The 26,852-nt window shown below is 48.7% G+C and overlaps 1 protein-coding gene across 3 annotated transcripts in view; it reads right to left on the reverse strand.

The window, feature by feature from the left end:
• Positions 1–1,230: 1,230 nt before the first annotated feature.
• Positions 1,231–26,852, reverse strand: part of DHRSX (dehydrogenase/reductase X-linked) — a 302,105-nt gene continuing 276,483 nt past the window's right edge. For all 3 annotated transcript variants that reach the window (XM_034951362.4, XM_063601860.1, XM_055106613.2), the window contains 2 exons: positions 24,054–24,261; positions 1,231–1,700 (listed from right to left, as the gene is read on the reverse strand). In XM_034951362.4, coding sequence (XP_034807253.1) covers positions 1,512–1,700; positions 24,054–24,261 — 397 coding nt within the window. In that variant the 3' untranslated portion in view covers positions 1,231–1,511. The remainder of the gene's footprint in view (positions 1,701–24,053; positions 24,262–26,852) is intronic.

Raw genomic sequence — 26,852 nt, forward strand, 5'->3', positions numbered from 1 at the left:
TTTATTATTTTCATTTAAGTTGCTTATCAGGGCAACCTTCCCCATCTGGGAACAATCTAGCAGTCATGTAAGAAGCACATGCCCCCACAATTAGTTTGAACTCCATCCTGGAATTGCAGCTGGTTGTGATTCTAAGGTACAGGCATGCCAGGAGCTAATGTTGGATTTGAATAGTCAGTGGGATTTTGTCACTTAGGGGAATGGATAATAAGCCAACCAATGGTCATCAGTCTCACACATAAGGAGTGCAGGCTCGTAGGGTATACACAGTACTTTCTCAAAAGCATTGCAAATGACTGATTTCTCCATGTTGAAATTTGAAAATCCAACATCTATCTCTCTAACACCAAAGGATTGAGCCTTCCTTGCCTGGCTGGTGAGTAAGAGTGAGCCTCTATACCAAGGATGTACCCTTTGGCTGTGTGAGGTTTTCAGAAGTATCAGAAGCTGTATACATTTCCTGTGGTTGCTGTAACAAGTGACTACCAATTTGTTGGAGCCTTAAAACAAGAAAGATTTATTCTCTCTCCGTTCTGGGGACCAGAAGTCTAAAGTCAAGATGTCAGAGGGGCCGAGATTGCTCTGAGGGGTATAAGGGAGAATCCTTCCTGCCTGTCCCAGCTCCTGGTGGCTCCAGCCATTGCTTGGCTTGTGGCGGCATCACTCCAGTCTCTGTCTGCATCATCACATGAACATCTTGTCTTCTGTACTCAAATCTCCCTCTACCTGTCTCTGATAAGAACCCTCGTGATGGCATTAGGTTCACTGGGATGATCCATAATGACCCATCTCAAAATTCTTAATTCTATCTGCAAAGATTCTTTTCCAAATAAAGTAATATTTATAGGTTCTGAGGGTTAGGGCATGAACATATCTTTTGAGGGCTACCATTTGATCCATAGCTGTTCAGTGGTTTACATTCTCGGATTTGACAGTGGCATGCTTCACTTGTGACTGTGCCATTCTGGAATGAGGTTGACCAGATGGTGCTGCTGGCCATGTCAAACTCATCCTACAGGCTGTAGCAAGCAAGGCTCACACCTCCCCATGTCTGACACGTGTGAATCACAGCTGGGTCTCTGGAAAAATGAGTGAGTACAGGAACAAAATCAAACAGGAGCCCTCATCCACCACTAGGTCTCAGAGAGGACATTGCAGCCCCTGAAAAGAGAGCATCTCTCTTGGAACTTTTGTACTCAGTTGTATTAACGCGGTAAGGAAAATGGCACATTTATGTTGGAAAATGTAATTATTTATGGCACCTCTGACAACTGGGCACTTTGGAATCACAAAGTTTATGGTTGAAGACCACCTGGGGTGATTATCCTCCAAAATGTTTATTTGGCTTCTTGAAGTCCTGCAGAGGTTGAGGCAGCTGTCTCAAAACTAGAGGACAGAGCCCTGTGGGCAGGTGGGTGTGAGAAACTCAAACACCGCAGTCTTCACAGACCCACAAGCTATTGGCAGGTGCAATGTGTTTCTTGGGGCAGCAGCTATCCTGAGACAGGCTATCACAGGGTCACATCAAGGACCCCAGTCATCTCACAACTCTTAGACCACAGCTGCTGCTGCAGTTTCTGGTTGTAGGTGACGTGGAGGGACTTGGTCTCTTTCTCGTTGTATAGGTAACGGCCACCAACTCCTTCCAGCTCTGGGGTGACTGCTGCGTAGATGGAAGTCCACGCTCCTTCATCGGGGGTCTGGTGGAAGAAGAAAAGAAGGCTACGATGAGTCAAATTTCTGAGCAGGAAACAGGAGTCTCAGGACTCACATGGATGCTGCAGGGACAGGTGGAATATACTCATCAGCTGCACTGAGAAATGTATGCAAAAAGCGAGGTTGGGTGATCAATCTGAACCACAGCTTTTCTGCTGTTGGGTTTCTTTACAACAGGCACTGACAATAACGTACCCAAGTGGGTTGCATTTCAGTGGTGGGTTAATCCATCTCACTAGGCAGATGCATATTAAAATCCCTGATGTACGTATTTAATCATGCACTCTTTATGGGACCGAAATGCTTATTAATTGACTAGAAGCAGATGAGTGAGTGCTTGGCTTCTGTATTTAATAAACAATATTTAGCAATTAGATGAAACATCAGGACATCAAAAAGGTTCTTGTTTTCAATTCAGCAAGGCATGCTACATCGGAGAATTGAGGCATTTATGAGCTGTGATCGTATGTTTCATGGAAACAGACGGTTCAAAAAGGAACTTGAGATGCAGAAAAAGGTTTTTCAAAGACTGGGGATTTTACCCTAGTGGAAGGCGATAATCTTGAAACACAGCACACCCTGGTTTTCTGCAGTGGGAGCTGGCCCTTGGTCATGGTCAGTGGGATGGAAGAAATGCAGGATTCTCAGAGGAATTAGAAGTTGTGGGACCTGAGAACCTTCAGAGCTAGGATGCAATAATCCAGGAACCAACATAGTCCCTCTTAACTTCTGCCACAATGAAGATGTTTCAGAAGTTGTCTCTTGTAATAAGCTTCTGGGAATCTGGTGAACGTATCCACCATGTGGGGACACAGTAATGAGGCACCGTCTGTGAACCAGAAAGCAGGTCCCTGCCAGACACAGAATCTGCCATGCATTGATCTTGAACTTCCAGCCTCCAGAACTGTGAGCAACAAATGTTTACCGGTTGCCCAGCCTATGTTGTTTTGTGATAGCAATACAAACAGACTAAGACATTTGATGTCCAGAGTTTTTACTGGGGTCTTATTGCATAGGTATGATTAAGTCATTGGCCACATAATCAGATTCAACCTCCAGTTCCTCTTTCCTCCCCAGAGGTCAGGCTGGCCTGAAATTCCAACCTCCTAATGACATGGTTGGTGTTTCTGGTGACCAGCCCCATCTTGAAGCCATTTAGGAAACAGCAAATATCACCTCATTATACAACCAGGGAATTACTAGCATTTGTGAAATTGCGAGACTTTTAGAAGCTCCTCCTTGCTACAGAACCAGGAATAAAGACCAGATATTGCCTTTGTTATGTCCCCTCTAGTCTTCTGGGAGTGATGATCCATTTGCCCGAACTGATTTCACCTCTCACCAGTGCCCCTAGCACTGCAGTGGCTCATGCCTGTAATCCCAGTGCTTTGGGAGACCAAGGCAGGAGGACTGCTTGAGTCCAGGAGTTCAAGATGAGTGTAGGCCACATGGCAAAACCTAGCACTGGTGAGAGTTCAGGCACACACCCTCCGAAAAGGAAACGGGCGGACTCTGTGGGGTGGCCTGTGACACCCAGTCACTTCAGAAATTCTCCTGCTGTCAGTTCACTGCCTGCTGGTCTTGACTTCAGCAGCCAGTGTGATGTGGAAAGGCATGGTAGACAATCCAGTGTGCGCACCAGCCCATCCTCTGGGTGCCCAGCAAGGGGAACAGGAAGGCTGGACCCCAGTGGAGGGACAGAGCTGCCAGACTCCTGAGATTGTTTCCCACTGACTTGCCTCTGCTCTTCTGCTGCCTAAAAAGAAATGGATGGAGCTAGAGAACTTCCCAAGTCTGGAAATCACCTAGGGGTGCCCGGAGATCTTGCAAACCCAAAGTGTCCTGGGAGATTTGGAGGCTGATACGGTTTGACTGTGTCCCCACCCAAATTTCATCTTGAATTGTAGCTCCCATAATTCCCATGTGTCAAGGGAGGGAACCAGTGGGAGGTAATTGAATCATGGGAGATCTTTCTCGTGCCGTTCTCATGATAATGAATAAGTCCCATGAGATCTGATGGTTTTATAAAGGGCCGCTCCCCTGCACACACTCTCTTGCCTGCTGCCATGTAAGACATGCCTTTGCTCCTCCTTCACCTTCCGCCATGATTGTGAGGCCTCCCCAGCCACGTGGAACTGTGAGTCCATTAAGCCTCTTTCCTCTATAAATCACCCAGTCTTGGGCATGTCTTTATTAGCAGCATGAGAACAGACTAATACAGAGACTGTATCTGAAAACATTGCGGGGGCGGATGCAGGCGCCATGGCTTGGGTCTCACAGGGGAGCCCTGTGTCCCGTGTCTTGCCCTGGGCATCTAAAGACCAAAAGTCAAGGCGAAAGGGATGGAAAGAGGAAGGGAGGAAGGACAGAACAGAGCAGGAGGAAAGGGAGAGGGAAGGCAGGGGCCAACTGAAGGCACCCATGGTGTTTGAGGGTCTTTCTCTGGGGCAGCCTTCAATGCAGAAAGAGGTTTTATTGATCTGTTTCATGCTTCTCTCTTTTGCGGCTGTGTTCTGCCCAATTTCCAGGCAGGATCTGCCCCCAAAGCCGGCATTCTTCTTCCTTCCCCATCATCTTGTAGCTGGAAAATACGGAGTCTCTCTGGGGCCCAGCCCACTTCCATATAAAAGGCAGGGACACCAAGCACGGCAGCTGTGAATCCAACACGGTGCCCCTTCCCACACTGCTGCTCTGGACAAAGTGATCAGAGAGGCCAGATGGGGGCCACCCTGGGTCCCCAGGAGAGACCATGGTTCCTGCTGCGCAGAAATGAGCATTTGCACCTCACGCTGGTGCCTGAGATGTTCACCCACACTCTGTTATATTTAGTGCTGTGCCTTCTTTGCAAACAAATCCTTGAATCAGCTCCTGGAACAAGTTTTGTGTTGTAGTCTGCCATCATCGACACTGAGGATTCAGGGGCTCCTGCCCCAAATACCCGACCTGTGTCTTGACCATGTAGTATGATGCCTCCACCTGGAGAGGCCCCTGTGTTCTGCAGCTGCAGCTTAACCACTCCTGGGTTCTCCTGCATCGTCCCTATTGTTGAACAAACTCAGCACTCTCTGGAAGGAGGCTTCCTCTTTGTGGTTCCCCTGTGGGCAGTGTCTGGGGGCTTCTGTTTCTACCATATTTTGAAAAATCCTCTTATCTGAGTAAGAGTTCTTGGGCTATGCATATTCAATTGCGACACAAGTACTACCGTTTTAGGGGGCAAGATACCACCTGTGCTATGTTGAAAATGAGCTTGCGATTTCTAGAAGACAGCAAGCGCACTGTGCTGAAAATGTAGGTATTTCTGGGGACACAGAGAGGACGACGTGATAAAGTTGTATTGGATGATTTTTTTTCTGTAAGAAAAACACACGCACACACATATTCATGTGCGCATGGTCACTTACATGCTGACATGCACACATACATTCGTATGTACTCACATGCACACAAATATATACACACATATGGACACACACTCATGCATACACGCACACACATGCACACCTACTTGCACATGCATACTCACACTCATTCACATGCACACATGCTCACTCATTTACATGTACACAAACTCACATGAACACATGCTCACACTCATTCACATGCACACATGCTCACATATACTCATTCACATGCACAGATTTGCATGCACACAGCTCACACGCACACATGCTCACACACATGTACACACATTCACATGCACACACACATGCTCACACTCATTCACATGCACACAGCTCACACAGATGCTCACATATTCACATGCACACACTAATTCACATGCACACAGCTCACACATGCACACACATTCACATGTACACACATTCACATGCACTCACACATGCACACATGCTCACTCATTCACATGCACACAGCTCACACACATGCACACAGCTCACACATGCACACTCACATGCACATTCACATGTACACATTCACATGCACTCACACATGCACACATGCTCATTCACATGCACACAGCTCACACACATGCACACTCACATGCACTCACATGCACACATTCACATGCACTCACACATGCACACAGCTCACACACATGCACACACTTTCACATTCACATGTACACACATTCACATGCACACATACACATGCACGCACCCTCATTCACAAGTATGCATACACACGCACACATGCTCACATACACTCATTCGCATGCACACATGCTCATCCACGTGTACATTCACATGCACACACACTCATTCACATGCATACTTATACACATGCAAACATGCTCATATACTCATTCGCATGCACACACTCATACACATGCACAGATTATTTATCCTGATATAATATTGCAAAATATGAAACCAAGGAGAGAGGCCTCAGGAGGAACCAGCCCTGCCCACACCTTGATCTTAGACCTCCAGCCTCCAGGACTGTGGGAGAATCAATGTATGTCGTTTCTAAGCCACCCAGTCTATGGTATTCTGTGACAGCAGCCAGAACTGGACTAAGACATGTCATAAGAAAAGGAGATGAGGACACAGACACACACAGAGGGACAACCCTGTGAGGACACAGGGAAAAGACGGCGTCTCCAAGCCCAGGAGAGAGACCTCAGGAGGAACCAGCCCTGCCCACACCTTGATGTCAGACTTCCAGCCTCCAGGACTGTGGGAGAGTCAACGTCTGTTGTTTATAAGCCACCCAGTCTATGGTATTCTGTAATAGCAGCCTGAAATGGACTGAGACAGCTCATAAGAAGAGGAGATGAGGAGAAAACAGACATGCACAGAGGGACGACCCTGTGAGGACACAGTGAGAAGACAGCATCTACAACCCAAGGAGAGAGGCCTCGGGAGGAGCCCGCCCAGCCCACACCTTGATCTTGGACTTCCAGCCTCCAGGACGGTGGGAAAATCAGTGTCTGTTGTCTAAGCTGCCCAGTCTATGGGACTTCAGGCTGGCAGCCCCGGCAGATGGAGACCAAGCCCAGGTGACTTCTCTCCTGACTGGGATCGGCGCAGGCTGCTGTGTGCATATGTCAAGAAAGCCTCTTTTCCAGGAAACAGGCAATTATACCCACACTTACCTGCTACCTCAAGAGTCAGGGAAGGGAGAGACTTCAGGAGCATGAGCAATTACTCGAGTTCCCCTGCCAAGTCATTTCAATCTCCTGTTGGTTACCTGGCTCATTCAGTCTGCCACACAGCTCTATTGCAAACAGAGCCCTCTGTGTTCATGGGACTGCTCAAGAACACCAAGGGTTCCTGCCAGCATTTGTCTCTCTAATGCCACGTTCTGCAAAGCAGACCTTGGACTGGCTCAGCCCTTTGTGATCTTTTTCCCCAAAGAAAACACCCGGAGCATGGCCAGGCGCGGTAGCTCACGCCTGTCACCCCAGCACTTTGGGAGGCCGAGGCAGGCGGATCACGAGGTCAGGAGATCAAGACCATCCTGGCTAACACAATGAAACCCCGTCTCTAATAAAAAACACAAAAAATTAGCCGGGCATGGTGGCGAGCGCCTGTAGTCCCAGCTACTCGGGAGGCAGGAGAATGGCGTGAACCCGGGAGGCGGGGCTTGCAGTGAGCCGAGATGGCGCCACTGCACTCCAGCCTGGGCGACAGAGCGAGATTCCATCTCAAAAAAAAAAAAGAAAAGAAAAAAAAGAAAACACCCAGACCATGGGCACGGTTTCTCATGTTAGGGCAGCACAGAGAATGTGACAGGTAGGGAAAACAGCAAAGCATCTCTTCTCGTTCTCAGAGTCGCTTTTGTTAGAGGGGAAGTTCTGGGACCTGTCTCAGAGCTGCTGCAGAATAAGAAGGGTTCGAGTCAGGCTTCCTCCTGCTGACAATGAAGACCTCAGTTTTCCCTCCGGAGGCAGCCCCTTTTCCTCCTAACTCCATGAAATGTCTTTCCGGAAGGTGCAGCTGGAGCACCCTGCACCTGCACCCCAGCCAGCCCTGCACCCACATCTGTACATGCCAGGCAGTGCTGAGAACCGGGCAGGAAGGGAGGGGACAGACGTGTCTGCACAGAATCCTGCACCTGCTGGGAACAACTCAGTGTCATCAGCTATGGCCTGGGTCAAAGCACCTTTGTTTTGGGTATTCAAAGGTCAGTGAAGGGTTGAGTGAAAGGGAAGGAGAAAGACAGAGAAACAAAAAAAATCAATGGAAGGAAGAAAGAGAAGGAGAAAGAAAAAGAGGAAGAAGAAAGGAGGAAATAGAGAAAGGAAAGAAGGAAGCATAAAAGGAGGGAAGGAAGGAGTGACACAGAGAGGGAGGGAGGGAGGCAGTAAGAAAGGAAGGAAGCAGAGAACAAGACAGAAAAGAGGGAAGGAAGGAGAGAGAAAGGAAGCAGAGAAGAAAGGAGAGAGGAAGAAAAAAGGGAGAAAGGAGGGAAGAAGGGAGGAAGGGAAGGATGAAAAAAGAAAAAAACAGGAAGGAAGCAAAGAAGGAAGGGAGGCAGGAAGGAAAGAGAGAGAAAGAAAAAAAAGAAGAGAAACAAAGAACCAAAGAGAAGGAAGGATGGGAGGGAGGGAGGGAGGGAAGGATGGGAGGGAGGGAGGGAGGAAGGGAGGAAGGGAGGAAGGAAGGGAGGGAGGGAGGGAGGAAGGGAGGGAGGGAGGAAGGGAGGGAGGGAGGGAGGAAGGGAGGGAGGGAGGAAGGAAGGGAGGGAGGAAGGGAGGGAGGAAGGAAGGGAGGAAGGAAGGGAGGGAGGAAGGGAGGGAGGAAGGGAGGGAGGGAGGAAGGAAGGGAGGGAGGAAGGGAGGGAGGGAGGGAGGAAGGTAGGGAGGGAGGGAGGAAGGAAGGGAGGAAGGAAGGGAGGGAGGAAGGAAGGGAGGGAGGGAGGAAGGGAGGGAGGGAGGGAGGAAAGAAGGGAGGGAGGAGGAAGGGAGGGAGGGAGGGAGGGAGGGAGGAAGGGAGGGAGGGAGGAAGGAGGGAGGAAGGGAGGGAGGGAGGGAGGAAGGAAGGGAGGAAGGGAGGGAGGGAGGAAGGAAGGGAGGGAGGGAGGGAGGAAGGGAGGGAGGGAGGAAGGGAGGGAGGAGGCAAGGGAGGGAGGGAGGGAGGGAAGGATGGGAGGAAGGAAGGAAGGGAGGAGGCAAGGGAGGGAGGGAGGGAGGGAGGGAGGAAGGGAGGGAGGGAGGAAGGGAGGGAGGAAGGGAGGGAGGGAGGAAGGAAGGGAGGAAGGGAGGGAGGGAGGAAGGAAGGGAGGGAGGGAGGAAGGAAGGGAGGAAGGAAGGGAGGGAGGAAGGAAGGGAGGAAGGGAGGAAGGAAGGGAGGGAGGGAGGGAGGAAGGGAGGGAGGAGGAAGGAAGGGAGGGAGGGAGGGAGGAAGGGAGGGAGGGAGGGAGGAAGGAGGGAGGAAGGAAGGGAGGGAGGGAGGAAGGAAGGGAGGAAGGGAGGGAGGGAGGAAGGAAGGGAGGGAGGGAGGGAGGGAGGAAGGGAGGGAGGGAGGAAGGAAGGAGGGAGGAAGGAAGGGAGGGAGGGAGGAAGGAAGGGAGGAAGGGAGGGAGGGAGGAAGGGAGGGAGGGAGGGAGGAAGGGAGGGAGGGAGGGAGGAAGGGAGGGAGGGAGGAAGGAAGGAAGGGAGGGAGGAGGCAAGGGAGGGAGGGAGGGAGGGAAGGATGGGAGGAAGGAAGGAAGGGAGGAGGCAAGGGAGGGAGGGAGGGAGGGAGGAAGGAAGGAAGGAAGGAAAAAAGGGAGGCAAAAGGAAGGACTGGAGGAAAAAAGAGAAGATAAGAGGAAGGGAGGGAGGAATTTATTCCTCAGAGCCTTTGCTGCATTTACCAATTCTGGTTCTGCCCCTATTTGACCAAATATCTGTGGTGACTCTGAGAACTCTGATTTCTAACATAAGGCAGATATTGTGAATTTGAAACAGCAAATCCCTTTTCTGTCATTCAAACCACGATTTCCTTTTTGTTAGAGCTCCTGTTCTCCAGATAGCACCCAGGGCACACAGAGATATTTGCCTGTGACTCTTCAAAGAGCTTCAGAAAGCTGTTCCCTCTGAACTCCACACTTAACTTGTATTAGACGTGCTGGGCTTTGCAGAAGAGACACACACAGGGCTTCCCTTTGTCCTTGGGACGGGTCCCCTGTGCTGTCTGCAAGGAAACTACCTAACGCTCCACTGCCAGGAGCAGAGGGCAGCAGGAATGGCATCACCCGGGATGTCTCCTAGGGAGGAGGCTAGCAGGGCTTGGGCGGCAAACGCTCAGCTCTCTGCAAGGCACGCAGAGGCTCGTTGGCCTTCTGTAAACGTTGCTATTTGAATGCAGACGCTGTTGGTAGATCCTTGAGATGTGCTGAGAGACATCTGAGGGCACATGTATTTATTTTAGCACCATCCACATCTTACGGCAGAAACTCACACTCAGGGAAGTGGCTGGCAAGTAAAGAGACTCCTAGCTGAGCTTCCCAAGGAGAGTTTCCACGCCCCAAAGTTGTGGAAGAGGGGACGGAGTAATGCTGTGGTCAAAGAGAAATTCAGAGACTTCTGCCCAGGCTCAGCTGCCTTCCTGGAAGAATGTTCTGAACATTCTACAAAGGCCACACTTCCTCTCCATACCTCTGCTCCAGCCACCCAGGGATCCTGCTGCTTCTGCCACGATGTCCCCTGCCTCTTGCCTCTCTGTACCTGCTGCTTGCTCCTTCTGGAATGTTCTGGAAAATAGGTTTCGGGGCTGGATGTTTTCTGGGATGCTGACTCACACGCAAATCATAGGGTGATATAATGTGTGCGTGTGTGTGTGCACAGATATGCATAGGTACGCATGTATGTGGATGTGTGTGTACTTGTGGGTAGATGTGTATTGTATGATTGTATGTGCATGTCTGTATGTATGTGTATATGTATGTGCACGTGCATGAATGCACATGTTAATGGCTACGTGTGTGTATTCATGCATGTGTTTGGATAAATATATGTGCATGCATGTGTGTGGGGGCACAGATGTGTGGGTATGTGCCTGCGTGTGTTTGCACATGTGTATATGTATACATGCATGTGAATGTGTACTTGAGGGATGTGTATTGTATGAGTGTATGTGCATGTCTGTATGTATATGGATATGTGTGAGTACATGTACGTACATGCATGTGCATGAATGCACATGTGAATATGTGCATGTGTGTATAGGAATATACATTTGCATAAATGTGTGCATGTGTGTTTGCTCATGCATATGTGCACACATGCATGTGGGCACAGATGTGTGGATATACGCATGTCTGTGTGCATGGGTTTGCACGTGTATATGTGCATGTGTGTCTATGCATGTGAAGGTGTGTGTGCATTTATGCACGTGAGCATGTGTGCACATACTATGCATGTGTGGGAGGGGTGCAGGTGCGTGCATGTGTTTGCATCTATATGTGTGTATTTGTACATGTGTGCATGTATATGTGTGCATGAGTGTGCACATGTGTACGTGCACACACGTGTTCTCAACTCCCCAATGAGAGCTGTGGGTTGTGCTAAACTTCTAGGGATGTTTCATGGCTTCAGTGACCACCTGAAGCAGAGAGGATTAAGAAAACCTTCCTCTAACTACAATCTCGTAAGACACACACACAAACCTGCTCTTACCAGGAATAAACACTCACCTGACAGACAACAGAGAGGAGATGGCTTGTGCTGTTTAATGTCAGGTAACACAGGTCTTCGGTGGGCTCTGTGATGATTGATTTCATGTATCAATTGGCTGGGCTATGGTGCCCAGACATTTGGTCAAGCACCAGACTGGGTAGTTTGTGGATATCATTAACATTTACAAATCAGTTGCATTTAAGCAGAGGAGAGGACGGTTCACAATGTGGGTGGGCCTCACCTCATCAGGAGAAGGCCTTCACAGCAAACACTGACACTTACTAGAAAAGGAATTGCACTCCAGACTGTAACAGGGCAATCCTGCCTGAGTGTCCAGCCTGCCCTGCAGATTTTAGGCTCAAGGCTGCAATGTCAAATCTTGTCCAGGTCTCCAGCCTGGCAGCCAGCCTACCAATTTTGGACTTGCCTGCCCCTACAATCCCAAGAGTCAATTAAAGTAAATCTTTCTCTATGCATAGATCCTATTGGTCCTGTTTTTCTTGAGAACTGCGACTAATACAAAATTGAGCGGTCTCAATGGCAGAGAGTCTGGGCATTCTGAAACCAGGAAGAAATGCCGGGCTCCAGGAATGATCTTGGCTCATCTCTTAGCTTGAGTCACTGGAAGGTCTAGCACAGAGACCTTCAATCAAAAGCACAGAGACTGCTGGCTGGCTTTAAGGCTGCACCAAAGGAGGGCATTTATCCACTCAAGGGAGGAAGTTTCCCATCCAAAGAGGATGCTTCTTTTTAGGGTGGCAGCCTCAGAGCCTATGACGTCTTTGTTCCTGGGGAGTCTGTTAGAGCCACCAGAGAGTCCATCACAGACATACCCTGTGGAAAGGAGAGACGGCATCTCCTCGGACAAAACGGCCCTTCCCAGTTCTGTCACTTCTGTGGCATTTCCGATGTGTACCTCAAACTGATCTGGGTGGCATCACCTCTGAGCCCGAGAGAACCTCCCTCTTTCCCTCCCTCTCTCTCACGCCCTTCTTCTTCCTACTTTGCTTCCTCTTCCTTTTTCTCTTGTTCTCTGTCTATTCCTCTTTCTCTTCCTCCCCCATCGTATCCTCCTCCTTTTTTCCCCTTATTCTCCTTTCCCGTCTCTTTCTCCCTTTCTCTTCTCTGCCTTCTCTTCTTCTTCCTTTTGTCTTTCTCCTCGTTTCTCCTCTTCTTGCCTTTTCGCTCTCTATTCCTCTTTTTCTCCTCCTTCATCTTCTCTTCTTCTTCCTTTTGTCTTTCTCCTCGTTTCTCCTCTTCTTGCCTTTTCGCTCTCTATTCCTCTCTTTTCTCCTCCTTCATCTTCTCTTCTTCCTCCTCCACCTCCTCTTCCTCCTTTCTGCCTTATCCTCCTCCTGTTCTATCCCTCTCTCCCCTTCCTCTTCCTTTCTCCTCATTTTCTCCCTCTTCTTCCTCCTCCTCCTCTTTCTTCCCCTTATCTTCTTCTTTTTCTCTATCTTTCTCTTCCTTCCTCTTCTCTCCTCCTTCTCTTCTTTTCTTTCTGCCCTTCTTTCCTTTTCTCTATTCCTCCCTTTTCCTCCTCCTTCACTTCTTCCTTCTCCTCCTCCTTCATCTTCTCCTCCTCCTTCTTCCTTCTCCTCCTCCCTTCTTACTTCTCCTTCACCTTCTCCTCCTCCTTCATCTTCTCCTCCTCCTTCTTCCTTCTCCTCCTCCCTTCTTACTTCTCCTTCATCTTCTCCTCCTCCTTCTTCCTTCTCCTCCTCCCTTCTTACTTCTCCTCCTTCATCTTCTCCTCCTCCTTCTTCCTTCTCCTCCTCCCTTCTTACTTCTCCTCCTTCCTTCTCCTCCTCCCTTACTTCTCCTTTTTCTCTTTCTATCCCTCTGTCTTCCTCCTTTTATTTTTTCTCCTTTTCCTCATCTTCCTTTTTCTCTCTCTCCCTTCCTCCTCTTCCCCTTCCTCTTTCTCCTCTCTCTCTGCCCCTCTATTATCAATTTACAGTATAATCCAGCTTTTCCTAAAAAAAAAAACTAGACAACCTTCACACTACACTCTTCTGTTTCTAAAAGTCTTCCTCTGAATCGAAATCACTCTTGTTCACTTGTGTGAGGCTGGGGGATTCCTGAATGAACTGTTATCCACTTGTTTTGAAAACAACAACAACAACAACAACTAAAGCAACACAACTTCCTTTAGGATTCATATAGACTATTCATATGGAATTACCGAGAGCTATCTTCTTTTGTCCACAGCCCCAAAGCTGGGGCTCAATCCCCTGCAGTCCTGGGGTCTGGGGTCCTCACACTTAGCACTCAAGAGAATGGGCCAGAGAGCTTGTAAAAACAACTGCACCCCTGGTATTTCTAACTCACTGGATCTTACGAGGCCCAAGAATCACCATTTTTTAAATTTTTTATTATTTATTTATTTATTTGACATGCCAGGGCTGGAGTGCAGTGGCATGATCTTGGCTCACTGCAACCTCCGCCTCCCAAGTTCAAGCAATTCTCCTGCCTCAGCCTCCCGAGTAGCTGGGATTACAGGCGCCTGCCACTACATCCAGCTAATTTTTTGTATTTTTAGTAGAGACAGCATTTCACCATTTGGCCAGGCTGGTCTCGAACTCCTGACCTCATGATTCGCCCATGTCAGCCTCCAAAAGTGCTGGGATTACAGGCATGAGCCATCGTGCCCGACCCAAGAATCTGCATTTCTAACGAGCTCCCAGAGGCTGCTGGTCTCAGAGACCACGCTGGGAACCCCACTCATTCTAGCTTCTTATGCAGCTCTGCAAACTATACACCATGGGCAAAATTCAGCCTGTACCTGTTTCTGTACAGGCTACTAGCTAAGAATGGTTTTATACTCTTCAAGTGTTGTTAAGAAAAAGAAAGAAAGAAAGAAAGAAATATGCCAAAGAGACTAGAGGTGGCCCACGAAGACTAAGACACTTCCTATCTGGCCGACCTCCTGTATAGAGCAAGGAACTGTGGCTTCGCGGCAGAATTTCATTATCTGCCCCTGTGCAGCTGTGGCTGACAGGCGCTGTCTTCCACACATTCTCGGAGTGATGAAGTGGGCTTGCTTGGTGACGCCTTGTGCAGGGAAATCAAAGTTGCCTTCTGAATACACAAGACGGTCCTGTAAATCATGCTCCCTGTGGCTTAAATAACACATCCTGTTTTATCTACAGCTTTTTTTTTTTTAAAATGACAATCTTTAGAGACTGGCAAGAGGACAGAAGATGTATAAATGCGAACCCAAATCCAAGAACGCAGTGTGTTCCCTTTTAACAGACACAAGAGCATCTTTGAAATTCCAGACGCCCGCCTGGGGGGCGCTGGGGAGACGGTGCAGCAACATTTATGGTAAAATCTGCATCAAGCCACTCTTGAGTCCCGGAGAGTGTTGGAGCTGCAAGCTACAGAAACCATTTCAACTTCATTCAGTCCAATGAATGTTTATTAAATGCTCACCTGTATTTTGCCAGCTCTTGGGGCAAAGGAAGAGAATTTCAGAAATAACCCCTGCTGCCCGGGAGCTTCCAATAGACATGGGTAGTGGGTGGATGGTGAGGCACAAGTGCAGGAAAAAAAAAAAAGATGAAACACACACAAAATAGAAGATAGAGTTTCAAGTGTACTAAATAGAGCCACAAGCAATATAGTCAGAGAGAGGAATGAATGGCTCATAATTACATAATTACACAGAGCTTTACAGTGGAGAAAATGGTTTCCCATATATTCTCTCGGCAATGTTCACAACACTCTTATGTGATATTATTATCCAGAATTAACAAATTAGAAAAATGAGAGGCATAGCAGGGAAGGAGAGGAGAAGGGAGCTGTTGCAGGAAATAGCCACTGCCTGATTCTTCCAGGGACCCCTCCCTCGTCATCTCCCTTCTTTCTCTGCTTTGCTATCATGAGCCCTGATCCATGCACACAGCTGGATCCATGCACGTGCATTCAATATCTCCCTCTCTGCCTTCACCCATGCACACAGCCCTGATCCATGCACACAGCTGGCTCCATACACATGCATTCTGCAGCTGCCTCCCTGCCTGCATCCATGCACACAGCCCTGATCCACGCACACAGCTGGCTCCATGCATGTGCATTCAATATCTCCCTCCCTGCCTTCATCCATGCACACAGCCCTGATCCATGCACACAGCCCAGATCCATGCACACAGCTAGACCCACACACACACATTCAGCACCTCCTTCCCTGCCTTCCAGGCACAGAGCCCTGATCCACGCACACAGCTGCTGTAGGTTTTTTGCAGTAGTATTCAGAACAGCAAAGATATGCAATCAACCTAAGTGTCTGTCAGCAGAGGACTGGCTAATATAAAGAAAGTACAGTATAGTATATACACACCATGGAATATTATGCAGTCATATCAAAGAATGAAATCATGTCTTTTGCAGTGACATGGACAAACACTGCACGTTTCCACTTTTTATTTTATTATTTTACTTTTTATTTTTTGAGACGGAGTCTCACTCTGTTGCCCAGGCTGGAGTGCAGTGGCACGATCCCGGCTTACTGCAGTCTCTACCTCCCGTGTTCAAGCGATTCTCCTGCCTCAGCTTCCCAAGTAGCTGGGACTACAGGCGTGTGCCACCATGCTTGAGCTAATTTTTGTATTTTTAGTAGAGACGGGGTTTCACCATATTGGTCAGGCTGGTCTTGAACTCATGACCTCAGGTGATCCACCCGCCTCAGCCTCCCAAAGTGGGGATTACAGGCATGATCCACCATGCCCGGCCTGTTTCCACTTTCTAAGGTCCCTAGAGTTGTCAGATTCATCAAGACAGAAGGCAGAATGGTGTTGCTAGGAGCTAGGAACAGCAGGGAAATTGGAAGTTGTATTTTAATGGAAACAGAGCTTCAGTTTGAAAAGCGGGCCGTTCTCCTAACAAACAACTCAGATACTGAAAGTCAAACACTGATCCTGCCATGTTCTCACTTGCAGGTGGGAGTTCACCAGTGGGTCTACACAGACACAGAGGGTGGATTGACGATGAGGACCCTGAAAGGTGGGAGGTTGGCAGGAGGTGGAGGATGAAAAAAATCACCTACAGGTATAGTATTCACAGCTGGGGTGAGGGGTTCACTAGAAGCCGGGACTTCACTGCTGTGCGATGTCTCCATGCAAGAAATCCGAACCTGTACTCCTTAAATTTATAATAAATAACTGAATCAATAAATACATAAGCCGGGCTGGGCGCGGTGGCTCACACCTGTCATCCCAGCACTTTGGGAGGCCGAGGCCGGCGGATCACAAGGTTAAGAGATCAAGACCATCCCGGCCAACATGGTGAAACCCCATCTCTATTAAAAATATAAAAATTAGCTGGGTGTGGTGAGACATGCCTATAATCCCAGCTACTCGGGAGGCTGAGGCAGGAGAATCGCTTGAACCCGGGAGGCAGGTGTTGCAGTGAGCCAAAATCATGCCACTACACTCCAGCCTGGGCAACAGAGCATCTCAGAAAAAAAAAAAAAAAAAAAAAGGAAACAAAAAAAGAAATCCGCACCTGTACTCTTTAAATTTATAATAAATAAGCAAATCAATAAATACATAAGCCAGGACGGGCGCGGTGGCTCACACCTGTCATCCCAGCACTTTGGGAGGCCGAGGCGGGCAGATCACGAGGTCAAGAGATCAAGACCATCCTGGCCAACATGGTGGAACCCCATCTCTATTAAAAATATAAAAATTAGCTGGGTGTGGTGGGACATGCCTATAATCCCAGCTACTCGGGAGGCTGAGGCAGGAGAATCGCTTGAACCTGGGACGCAGGGGTTGCAGTGAGCCAAGATCGCGCCATTGTACTCTAGCCTGGGTGACAGGGCGAGACTCCGTCTCAAAATAAATAAATAAAATAAATAAATCCGCACCTGTACTCCTTAAATTTATAATAAATAAGTGAATCGATAAATACATAAGCCAATTGGTGAGATGACCCATAAAGACAGACAAAGCTTTGTGAGGGGAAAGCAAGCGCCCCGGAGAAGCCCTGTCTTCGGAGGTTTTGGCGCAGGCCTGAATGAAGGGAAGGAGAGGGATTGGATACCTGGGGGAAGGGCATGCGTGGAGGAGGAAACAGCCAGGGCTGAGGCCTGCACATTGCAGGGAAAGGGTGAAGTCCCTGGTGGCTCTACCTGGAGCAATTTCTTCTTATTTTTTCTTTTTTTGAGATGGAGTTTCACTCTTGTCACCCAGGCTGGAGTGCAGTGGCGCGATCTCGGCTCACTGCAACCTCCTGCTCCCGGGTTCAAGCGATTCTCCTGCCTCAGCCTCCCGAGTAGCTGGGATTACAGGCGTCCGCCACCACGCCTGGCTAATTTCTGTATTTTTAGTAGAGACAGGGTTTCACCACGTTGGCCAGGCTGGTCTCGAACTCCTGGCCTCATGTGATCCACCCGCCTCAGCCTCCCAAAGTACTGGGATGACAGGCGTGAGCCACTGCACCCGGCCACCTGGAGCATTTTCAGTGGAGCACGGGGGACTGGAAGTGAATTGTATGAGCAATTCCTGTATGGGGATTTGCTGCAGCGGAGACTGTAGTCAGGGACAGTCCCCAGGGGAAATAGAAGGTCCAGAGAGGGTGGTTAGATTTGTTTATTAATAAAAAAAAAAGAAATGGGGGGGCTGGGTATGGTGTCTCATGCCTGTAATCCCAGCACTTCGGCAGGCTGAGGCAGGCGGCTCACTCGAGACTGTGAGTTCGAGATCAGCCTGAGTAACATATCGAAACCCCATCTCTACTGAAAATGTAAAAATTAGCCAGGTGTGCTGGGAGGTAGCTGAGGTCCCAGCTACCCAGGAGGATGAGGCCGAATTGCTTGAACCCAGGAGGCGGAGGTTGCAGTGAGCCGAGATCGCACCACTGCACTCCAGCCTGGGCAACAGAGAGAGGTTCCATCTTAAAAAAAATAAAAATAAAAAAATTCCCAGTACCTGCATCCTTGACTTGATTAATTAACCTGTCACCCTCTCGGCACGTCAATCCAAGTTCCAATCAACCCTAAGACACACTTTCATTAGACCGCATGGCGGATACAAATACATGCTTAAGACAAGCAATGATACGAGCGGTCTACTTCATGGTGAAGTGGGAGCAGTCTACACTGCAAATTTGTTCATTTTGATGGCAGGCCTGATCACATGATTTCAAAGTGGTCAGGACTTGCTGGACATGAGCCCTGTATGGTGGAGCTGATACACTCAGCATTTACAATAGCTTTCTTTTTTTTTTTTTTTTTTTTTTTTGAGATGGAGTTTCGCTCTTGTCGCCCAGGCTGGAGTGCAGTGGCACGATCTGGGCTCACCACAATTTCCGCCCCTGGGTTCAAGCGATTCTCCTGCCTCAGCCTCCTGAGTAGCTGGGATTACAGGTGACTGCCACCACGCCTGGCTAATTTCTGTATTTTTAGTAGAGACGAGGTTTCTCCATGTTGGTTAGGCTGGTCTTGAACTCCCAACCTCACGTGATCCTCCCCCTCAGCCTCCCAAAGTGTTGGGATTACAGGCGTGAGCCACCACTCCCAGCCGATAGCTCTTTTTTGTAACACCCATTGATCTTGAGACAACTGAGGTGGGAAGAGAGGTAATAGCCACGTTCATTTGCTCCCTAGGAGGGGTATACATTGTAGGGGGTTACTGAGTTTCATTGATGAAGCTGCGAGGAGCTTCCTAGAGGTCTGAAGAGCACACATGCCCTCTGAAATACTAAGCTACTCTCCTACTGAGGCTGAGACCATCTGCATGTCTCAGCATGAAGAATGGCCTGATGCATTTGTATACAGGACAAATCAAACCTCTCATCTTTATAAATGCACAAATCATAATCCCAACACTTTGGGAGGCCACAGCAGGAGGATCGCTTGGGGCTAGGAACTGGAGACCCGGCTGGACAACATAGCAAGAACCCGGCTCTACCAAAAAATTAAAAAAAATTAGCCAGGCATGCTGGTGCATTCGTGTAGTCCCAGCTACTCAGGAGGTGGAGGTGGGGTGATCATTTCAGTCCAGCAGGTCGAGGCTGCTGTGAGCTGTGATTGTACCACTGCACTCCAGCCTGGGTGACAGGGCGAGACCCCATCTCAAAAACAAACCAATCGACCTCCTAGTTTTTCTTCTGGTACTGACTGGTCGCCCAGGTTACTGGCCGTGAATTTGGAATCGAGTCCATGTGTTCTGATGAGACAGAGGATAGAGGTTTCAGAGTGACATACAACCATGCCCTCAGATGATATGAAACATCACAGAGATATGTATGTCACACAGATTCTCCCCAGGGACCCTGGACAGATCCTGCAAGGTTTTTCTTCTTTCTTTTTTTTTTTTTTTTTGAGACGGAGTTTCACTCTTGTCACCCAGGCTGGAGTGCAATGGCGCCATCTCGGCTTACTGCAACCTCCGCCTCCTGGGTTCCAGCAATTCCCCTGCCTCAGCCTCCCGAGTAGCTGGAATGACACACACGCGCCACCACACTCGGCTAATTTTTTTTTTTTTTTTTTAATAGAGATGGTGTTTCACCATGTTTGACAGTCTGGTCTCGAACTCCTGACCTCAAGTAATCCGCTCACCTCAGCCTCCCAAAGTGCTGGGATTACAGGCATGAGACACGGCACCCAGCTGATCTTCCAAGTCTTAATATACAATGCATGCATGCATGCGTACACACTAGTAAATAATACATACACAGCAATACAGAATTATCATTACAAAGACAGCATCAAGCTACTGCACCTGTATAGCCTTTTCTTTAAAATTCTTACATTATTTTAATTTCATTTCCAGGCTAATGCATATTCTTCTGCTCTATAATTTTAAAGTTTCCCCAATGTTGTCTCTTATATAAAGGCAGTATCACTCGAGCAATGCCCCGTGGTTATTTTTAATCCAAATTTGCAGATGATGATCAAAGGATTAAAGAATGATTCATGTGGCTAAAGTTGCAGTTTGCTTGTTAAATATTTAGAAAAAAATAATGTCAAGGCCAGCCATGGTGGCTTATGCCTGTCATCCCAGCACTTTGGGAGGCAGAGGTGGGAGAATCACTTGAGGCCAGGATTTCAAGGTTGCAGCCAGTGATTGTGTCATAATCCCAGCACACAAGACCAACCTGGGCGAACAGCAAGATGCCGTCTCTACAAAAAAAAAAAAAAAAAATGCACTGCAGCCAGGGTGACAGAGCAAGACCTGGTCTCTAAAAAATTTAAAAGAGGCCGGGCGCGGTGGCTCACGCCTGTAATCCCAGCACTTTGGGAGGCCGAGGCAGGAGGATCACGAGGTCAGGAGATCAAGACCATCCTGGCCAACATGGTGAAACCGCGTCTCTACTAAAAAAAAAAAAAAAAAAAAAAAAAAAAAAAAATTAATTAGCCAGACGTGGTGGCGGGCACCTGTGGTCCCATTTACTCGGGAGGCTGAGGCAGGAGAACGGCATGAACCTGGGAGGCGGAGCCTGCAGTGAGCTGAGATCGCGCCAACGCACTCCAGCCTGGGCAACAGAGCGAGACTCAGTCTCAAAAAATAAAATAAAATAAAATAAAATAAAAAAACAGCAGATGCTCTCCTTGGATACTGAAGTCAGTCTCGGAGGCATTCATGGGGGTTTTATAAGGATGAAATGTATCCTAGTGTTGGTGTATCGCCAGCGAATACTTAGTGCTTAATCAAATAACTAATATTTTGAAATTCCTTTGCTTGAGGAGTTAGAGATGTGAAGAACAACAGATCAGAAAGCAAACTGCAAAATAAGGGATATACAGCTGGGCGCGGTGGCTCACGCCTGTAATCCCAGCACTTAGGGGGGCCGAGGTGGGCGGATCACCCGAAGTCAGGAGTTCGAGACCAGCCTGGGCAACATAGTGAAACCCCGTCCCTACTAAAAACACAACACTTAGCCAGGCTTGATGGCAGGTGCCTGCAGTCCCAGCTACTCAGGAGGCTGAGGCAGGAGGATCACTTGAACCCGGGAGGCGGAGGTTGCAGTGAGCTGAGATCGCACCAGTGCACTGCAGCCTGGTGACAGAGCGAGACTCTATCTCAAAAAAAAAAAAAAGAAAAAGAAAAAGAAAAAAAGAAATTCCTTTGCTTGAGGAATGAGAGATTCGAAGAACAACTGATAAGAAAGCAAACTGCAAAATAAGGGAAGTAATTAATCCCCTCAAAAAGTCCACACTGGGGGCGGGCAGCTCGTATCATGAGAGACTTTCAGACGAAATCAAGAGCAATGCCAGGAGTCCAACAGGGAGAAAAGAGAATTTGTAACCAAGCTCATTAATTCCAAAGCTTGATGAAACAGACAATTACCTAAAGGGAAAAGCTGTAGCTGTCTAAACTGACTCAGAAAGAGGTGGGAAACTTCAACAAGCAGTAGACGCCCAAGGAATTTTGAAAGCTGAGTTAGAATCGCTCTTCCGAAAATTCCTCAACCCATGCGGTTTTGAAGGTGAATCGTGGCGGTGTTTCGAAAGCAGACACTTTTAAAAATGCTAATTAGGCGATTCTGCAATGTAAAGGGAGAAATAGAAAAGCTTCTCAAGGTTCTTTCTTTGTTTTGTAAACAAATTATTAAAACTTTAGTATCCCGACTTGAGATAGATAGGAAAGAAAGTAAATCTATAGCTCCCAGATACATATCACTTCAAAAGACCTCAAGGGGGACAGGCACGGTGGCTCACTACTGTATCCCAGCTCTTTGGGAGACCGAGGCGGGCAGATTACTTGAGGTAGGTCAGGAGTTTGAGACCAGCTTGGCCAACGTGGCGAAACCCTGTCTTTACTAAAAATACAAAAACTAGCCGGGCATGGTGGCGCACACCTGCAATCCCAGCTACTCAGGAGGCTGAGGCAGCAGAATCACTTGAACCCGGGAGGCAGAGGCTGCAGCGAGCTGAGATCACACCACGGCACTCCAGCCTGGGTGATAGAGCTAGACTCCATCTCAAACAAACAAACAAACAAACAAACTCAAGGGAATGGCTGGGGCATGAAATCTTGCAGTGCTTAAGAAGTTAATGCATCACGACAATGAAGATCATTGCAGAAATGTGGGAGCTTTCCCCTGCTGGGTCTTAAAAACCAACACCCCAAAGTACGGTGCTTTGTCCTGCTGAACTGAAGAAGCCTCACGATCTCTCTAACCTCCCCCTCCTGGTTCCTCTGTGTCTCCCGATGCACAGGATGAAGCTGTTCTCTGAAGTTCCCTGAAGTCTGGACATGTCAGAGAAGGAAAAATGACTAGTGTCCCCTTCCCTGAGTTTCTGAACCCACATCGCGGAGGAAAGACTGATGTCTGTCAACAGCCCTGCAGAGACTCCTCATAAACCACTGTCTGTTCTTAGGGTTCCACAGCCTCTGTCCCTGCAGAGACTCGCCATAAACCATTATCTGAGGCCAGGCGCAGTGGCTCACACCTATCATCCCAGCACTTTGGGAGCCCGAGGCGGGTGGATCACCTGAGGTCCAGAGTTCGTGACCAGCCTGGCCAGCATGATGAAACCCCGTCTCTACTAAAAATACAAAATTAGCCGGGCGTGGTGTCACATGCCTGTAATCCCAGCTACTGGGGAGGCTGAGGCAGGAGAATCGCTTGAACCCGGGAGGCGGAGGTTGCACTGGGCAGAGGTCCCGCCACTGCACTCCAGCCTGGGCAACACAGAGCGAAACCCCGTCTCAAAAAAAACAAGCAAACAAACAACAATAACAAAAAACATTATCTGTTTTCGGGCCACTGTACATTGTTCAAACCCATTGACTTCTCTTAAAAATCATTTACTATTTGGAACCCTATATTCACCCCCAATTCCCCACTCCCCTTCCCCTAAGAAGAAGAGGACACAAGCGTCTGTACCCCTTTGTGTAATGGGGCAATTCCTCTGACATTCCCCTCCATGGATGAGAATACATTTGCCTGTCATTTCCTTTATTCATGTTTCAAAAAAGGCAACTGTATTTTGTGCGTTGATTTTTCAGCAAACCTTCAAATGGCAAAGGGGGATGTTTTTCCCTTGGCCCCTACCACAGCAGCCCCAAAGGGTCTCCAGCTCGTAAGAAGATTCATTTATGGGCGCTACCTAGCTACACAGCGTCACCAACCGAGCTCGCAGACAACCAAGGCTTTGGGGTGAGAATGTACAAATACATCACCGAACCCAAGCACCCAGCACCGCACACGCAGCCTGGAAGTGGTTGTGTCAGAGCTGTGTGAACCAGCGTGACTCCATCTTGAATAGGGGCTGGGTGACACGAGGCTGAGACCTGCTGGGCTGCATTCCCAGACGGTTAAGGCATGCTAAGTCGCAGGATGAGGTAAGAGGTTGCTACAAGGTACAGGTCATAAAAACCTTGCTGATACAACAGGTTGCAGTAAAGAAGCCGGCCAAAACCCACAAAAAGCAAAACGGCGACAAGAGTGACCTCCGGCTGTCGTCACGGCTACATTCCCACCAGCGCCAGGACAGTTACAAATGCCATGGCAATGTCAGGAAGTTACCCTCTACGGTCTACAAAGGGGAGGCATGAAGAATCCCCCCCTCGTTTAGCATATCATCAAGAAATCACCGTAAAAATGGCCCACCAGCGGCCGCTGGGGATGCTTTGCCGTGGAGGAGCCATTCATTTACTCCTCTACCTTCTCAATAAACTTGCTTCTCTTTCCACCACAGGCCCGTCCTCAATTCTTTCTTGCACGAGATCCAAGAACCCTCCTTCGGGGCCTGGATGGGGGACCCCCTTTCCTGTAGCATCTTCAGGTGCAGCCGTGAATCAGAGAAGCAGAAGGGGCTTACCTTGAAAAGCAACCAGCCGAGAAGCTTCTTCGCCAGACGGGTGGCCCAGAACACGTGCTTGTAGAGGTCCGTGTTGACCACCCCGGGGTCCACCACGTTGGCGGTCACGTGGCTTCCCTCAGCCGCCAGCAGCCGCTGGAGGTGGTAGGTGAACAGGACAAGGGCCAGCTTGCTCTGGGCGTAGGCTGCGTGGGGTGAGTAGCAGGCACTGTGGGGCAAGCAGGAGAAGGTGTCAGAGGCTGACGGCGTTCACGCCTAAGTGCCTCATCCCGGCAGCATCTGTACCTGCGGCCACGGCCACGTCTATACGCAGCCACCTCCCCTAGACCCCTGTGTGATGATGCCATCTGTTGGCCAGTTTTCCAACGCGTGTGGACTTTTCTAGTTCACCTTTTTATTATAAATTCATCCCTTAATTGTATTGGGGTCAGAGATGTTAAATTATGTTACTAATTATTTATTTATTTATTTATTTATTTTTGAGACAGAGTCCCACTCTGTCGCCCAGGCTGGAGTGCAGTGGTGCAACCTTGGCTCAGTGCAACCTCCACCTGCCCGGTTCAAGTGATTCTCCTGCCTCAGCCTCCCCAGTAGCTGGGACTACAGGTGCCCGCCACCACACCCTGCTAATTTTTTGTATTTTCAGTAAAGATGGGAGTTTTACCATGTTGGCCAGGCTGCTCTCGAACTCCTGACCTCAAGTTATCCACCCGCTTCAGCCTCCCAAAGTGCTGGGATTACAGGCAGGAGCCACTGCGCTCCTTGTTTTTTTTGTTGTTGTTGTTGTTGTTTTTGAGACAGATTCTCACTCTGTCACCCAGGCTACAGTGGCGCAACTCAGCCTCCCGAGTTCAAGCGAATCTCGTGCCTCAGCCTCCAGAGTAGCTGGGATTACAGGCTCCCATCACAACGCCCGGCTAATTTTTTGTATTTTTTGTGGGAACAGAGTTTCACCATGTTGGCCAGGCTGGTCTTGAACTCCTGACCTCGGGTGATCCACCCTCCTTGGCCTCCCAAAGTGCTGGGATGACAGGCATGAGCCACCGCGCCTGGCCACATGTGGTCTTCTTGATGAGTCTCAAATCATAAAAGACAACCACACAAGCAATTTGGCAAACTTCCCAAGCTATCATAAATTTTCCTCACATCTATTGCAAGCTCTGTAGTGTGCTAAGCACGTGTTAAACTCTTTGCACCTTGGTTCAAGCAGTTTAGAGAAACGTTTTAATATCACAGGACATAGTGATAAAAATCGATCCGATAACCGTGGTCAAGTGAGTAATGTGCCTGTCTCTCTCTCTGGTAACCTCAATCACTAGAAACACAGAAAACTGGATGTTTCCAGCTTTGCTCCTGTAAATATGTTCTACTTTTTCTATGTATGCCTTAGAAACACTTTTTAAAGAGATGTTATTTGCGGTGTTACATAACGTCCCTTGAAGACACACAACCACCATAGACTCCTTTTAGAATTTAATGCTAGGCATAGATCATTGGCCTTAGAATTGGCCTCACAGTTCTTTTCAATAAGACAAGGAGAAGTATTTGAGCAATAATGTTTTTCTTTCCTCTGGGCTCCGAAGATGCCCAGAGGCGATCAATTTGCTACACAATTATCGTAACAACATTTCAAGGTGGCTGAAGGTTCACATCTCTTGCTTCTTTTATATATATATTTTTTAATTTTATTTTTATTTATTTATTTTTGAAACAGAGTCTTGCTCTGTCACCCCGGCTGGAGTACAGTGGCGTGATCTCGGCTCACTGCAAGCTCCACCTCTTGGGTTCAAGTCATTCTCCTGCCTCAGCCTCCCAAGTAGCTGGGACTACAGGCGCCCGCCACCTGCCTGGCTAATTTTTTGTATTTTTAGTAGAGACGAGGTTTCACCATGTTAGCTAGGATGGTCTCGATCTCCTGACCTCGTGATCTGCCCGCCTCGGCCTCCCAAAGTGCTGGGATTACAGGCATGAGCCACTGTGCCCGGCCTAATTTTCTGAATTAACCACATGGTATATGTATCCTGATGGAAGCTGTGAACGGAAAATATCTGGGCACCCCAACAGCAGGAAGCTCAAAGGAAAAGTCCAGCTGGAACCTGCTGAAGGCAGACCTGCCTCCCACTCTCTTCAAAGTCACCCCTGTGCTCACTGAGATAGATGCATATCTGATCACCTCCTTTGGGACGGCTCATCACAAACCCAGAAGAATGTAACCATCTGTGTCTCACCTACCTGTGAGCTGGAAGCCCCCTCCCTGCTTCCAGTTGTCCCTGCCTTTCAAGGACTATACTTCTTATTCTTTTGAGACAGAGTTTTGCTCATATTGCCCAGGCTGGAGTGCGGCGGCACAATCTTGGCTCACTGCAACCTCTACCTCCTGGGTTCAAGCCATTCTCCTGCCTCAGCCTCCCGAGTAGCCGGGATTACCAGCGCCCGCCACCACGCCCGGATAATTTTTTGTATTTTTAGTACACATGGGGTTTCACCATGTTGGCCAGGCTGGTCTCGAACTCCTGACCTCAGGTGATCCGCCTGCCTCGGCCTCCCAAAGTGCTGGGATTACAGGCGTGAGCCACCACACCCACCCCAACGTAGCTCTTACCTATATTGATTGATGTCTCCTATCTCCCTAAAATGTATAAAACCAAGCTGTGGCCAGAAGCAGTGGCTCACGCCTGTAATCTCAGCACTTTGGGAGGCCAAGGTGGGCGGATCACAAGGTCAGGAGTTTGCGACCAGGCTGGCCAACATGGTGAAACCCTGTCTCTACTAAAAAAAAAAATTAAAAAATTAGCCAGG

The sequence above is a fragment of the Pan paniscus genome, chromosome X, assembly GCF_029289425.2.
Source record: "Pan paniscus chromosome X, NHGRI_mPanPan1-v2.0_pri, whole genome shotgun sequence".
Lineage (NCBI taxonomy): Eukaryota > Metazoa > Chordata > Mammalia > Primates > Hominidae > Pan > Pan paniscus.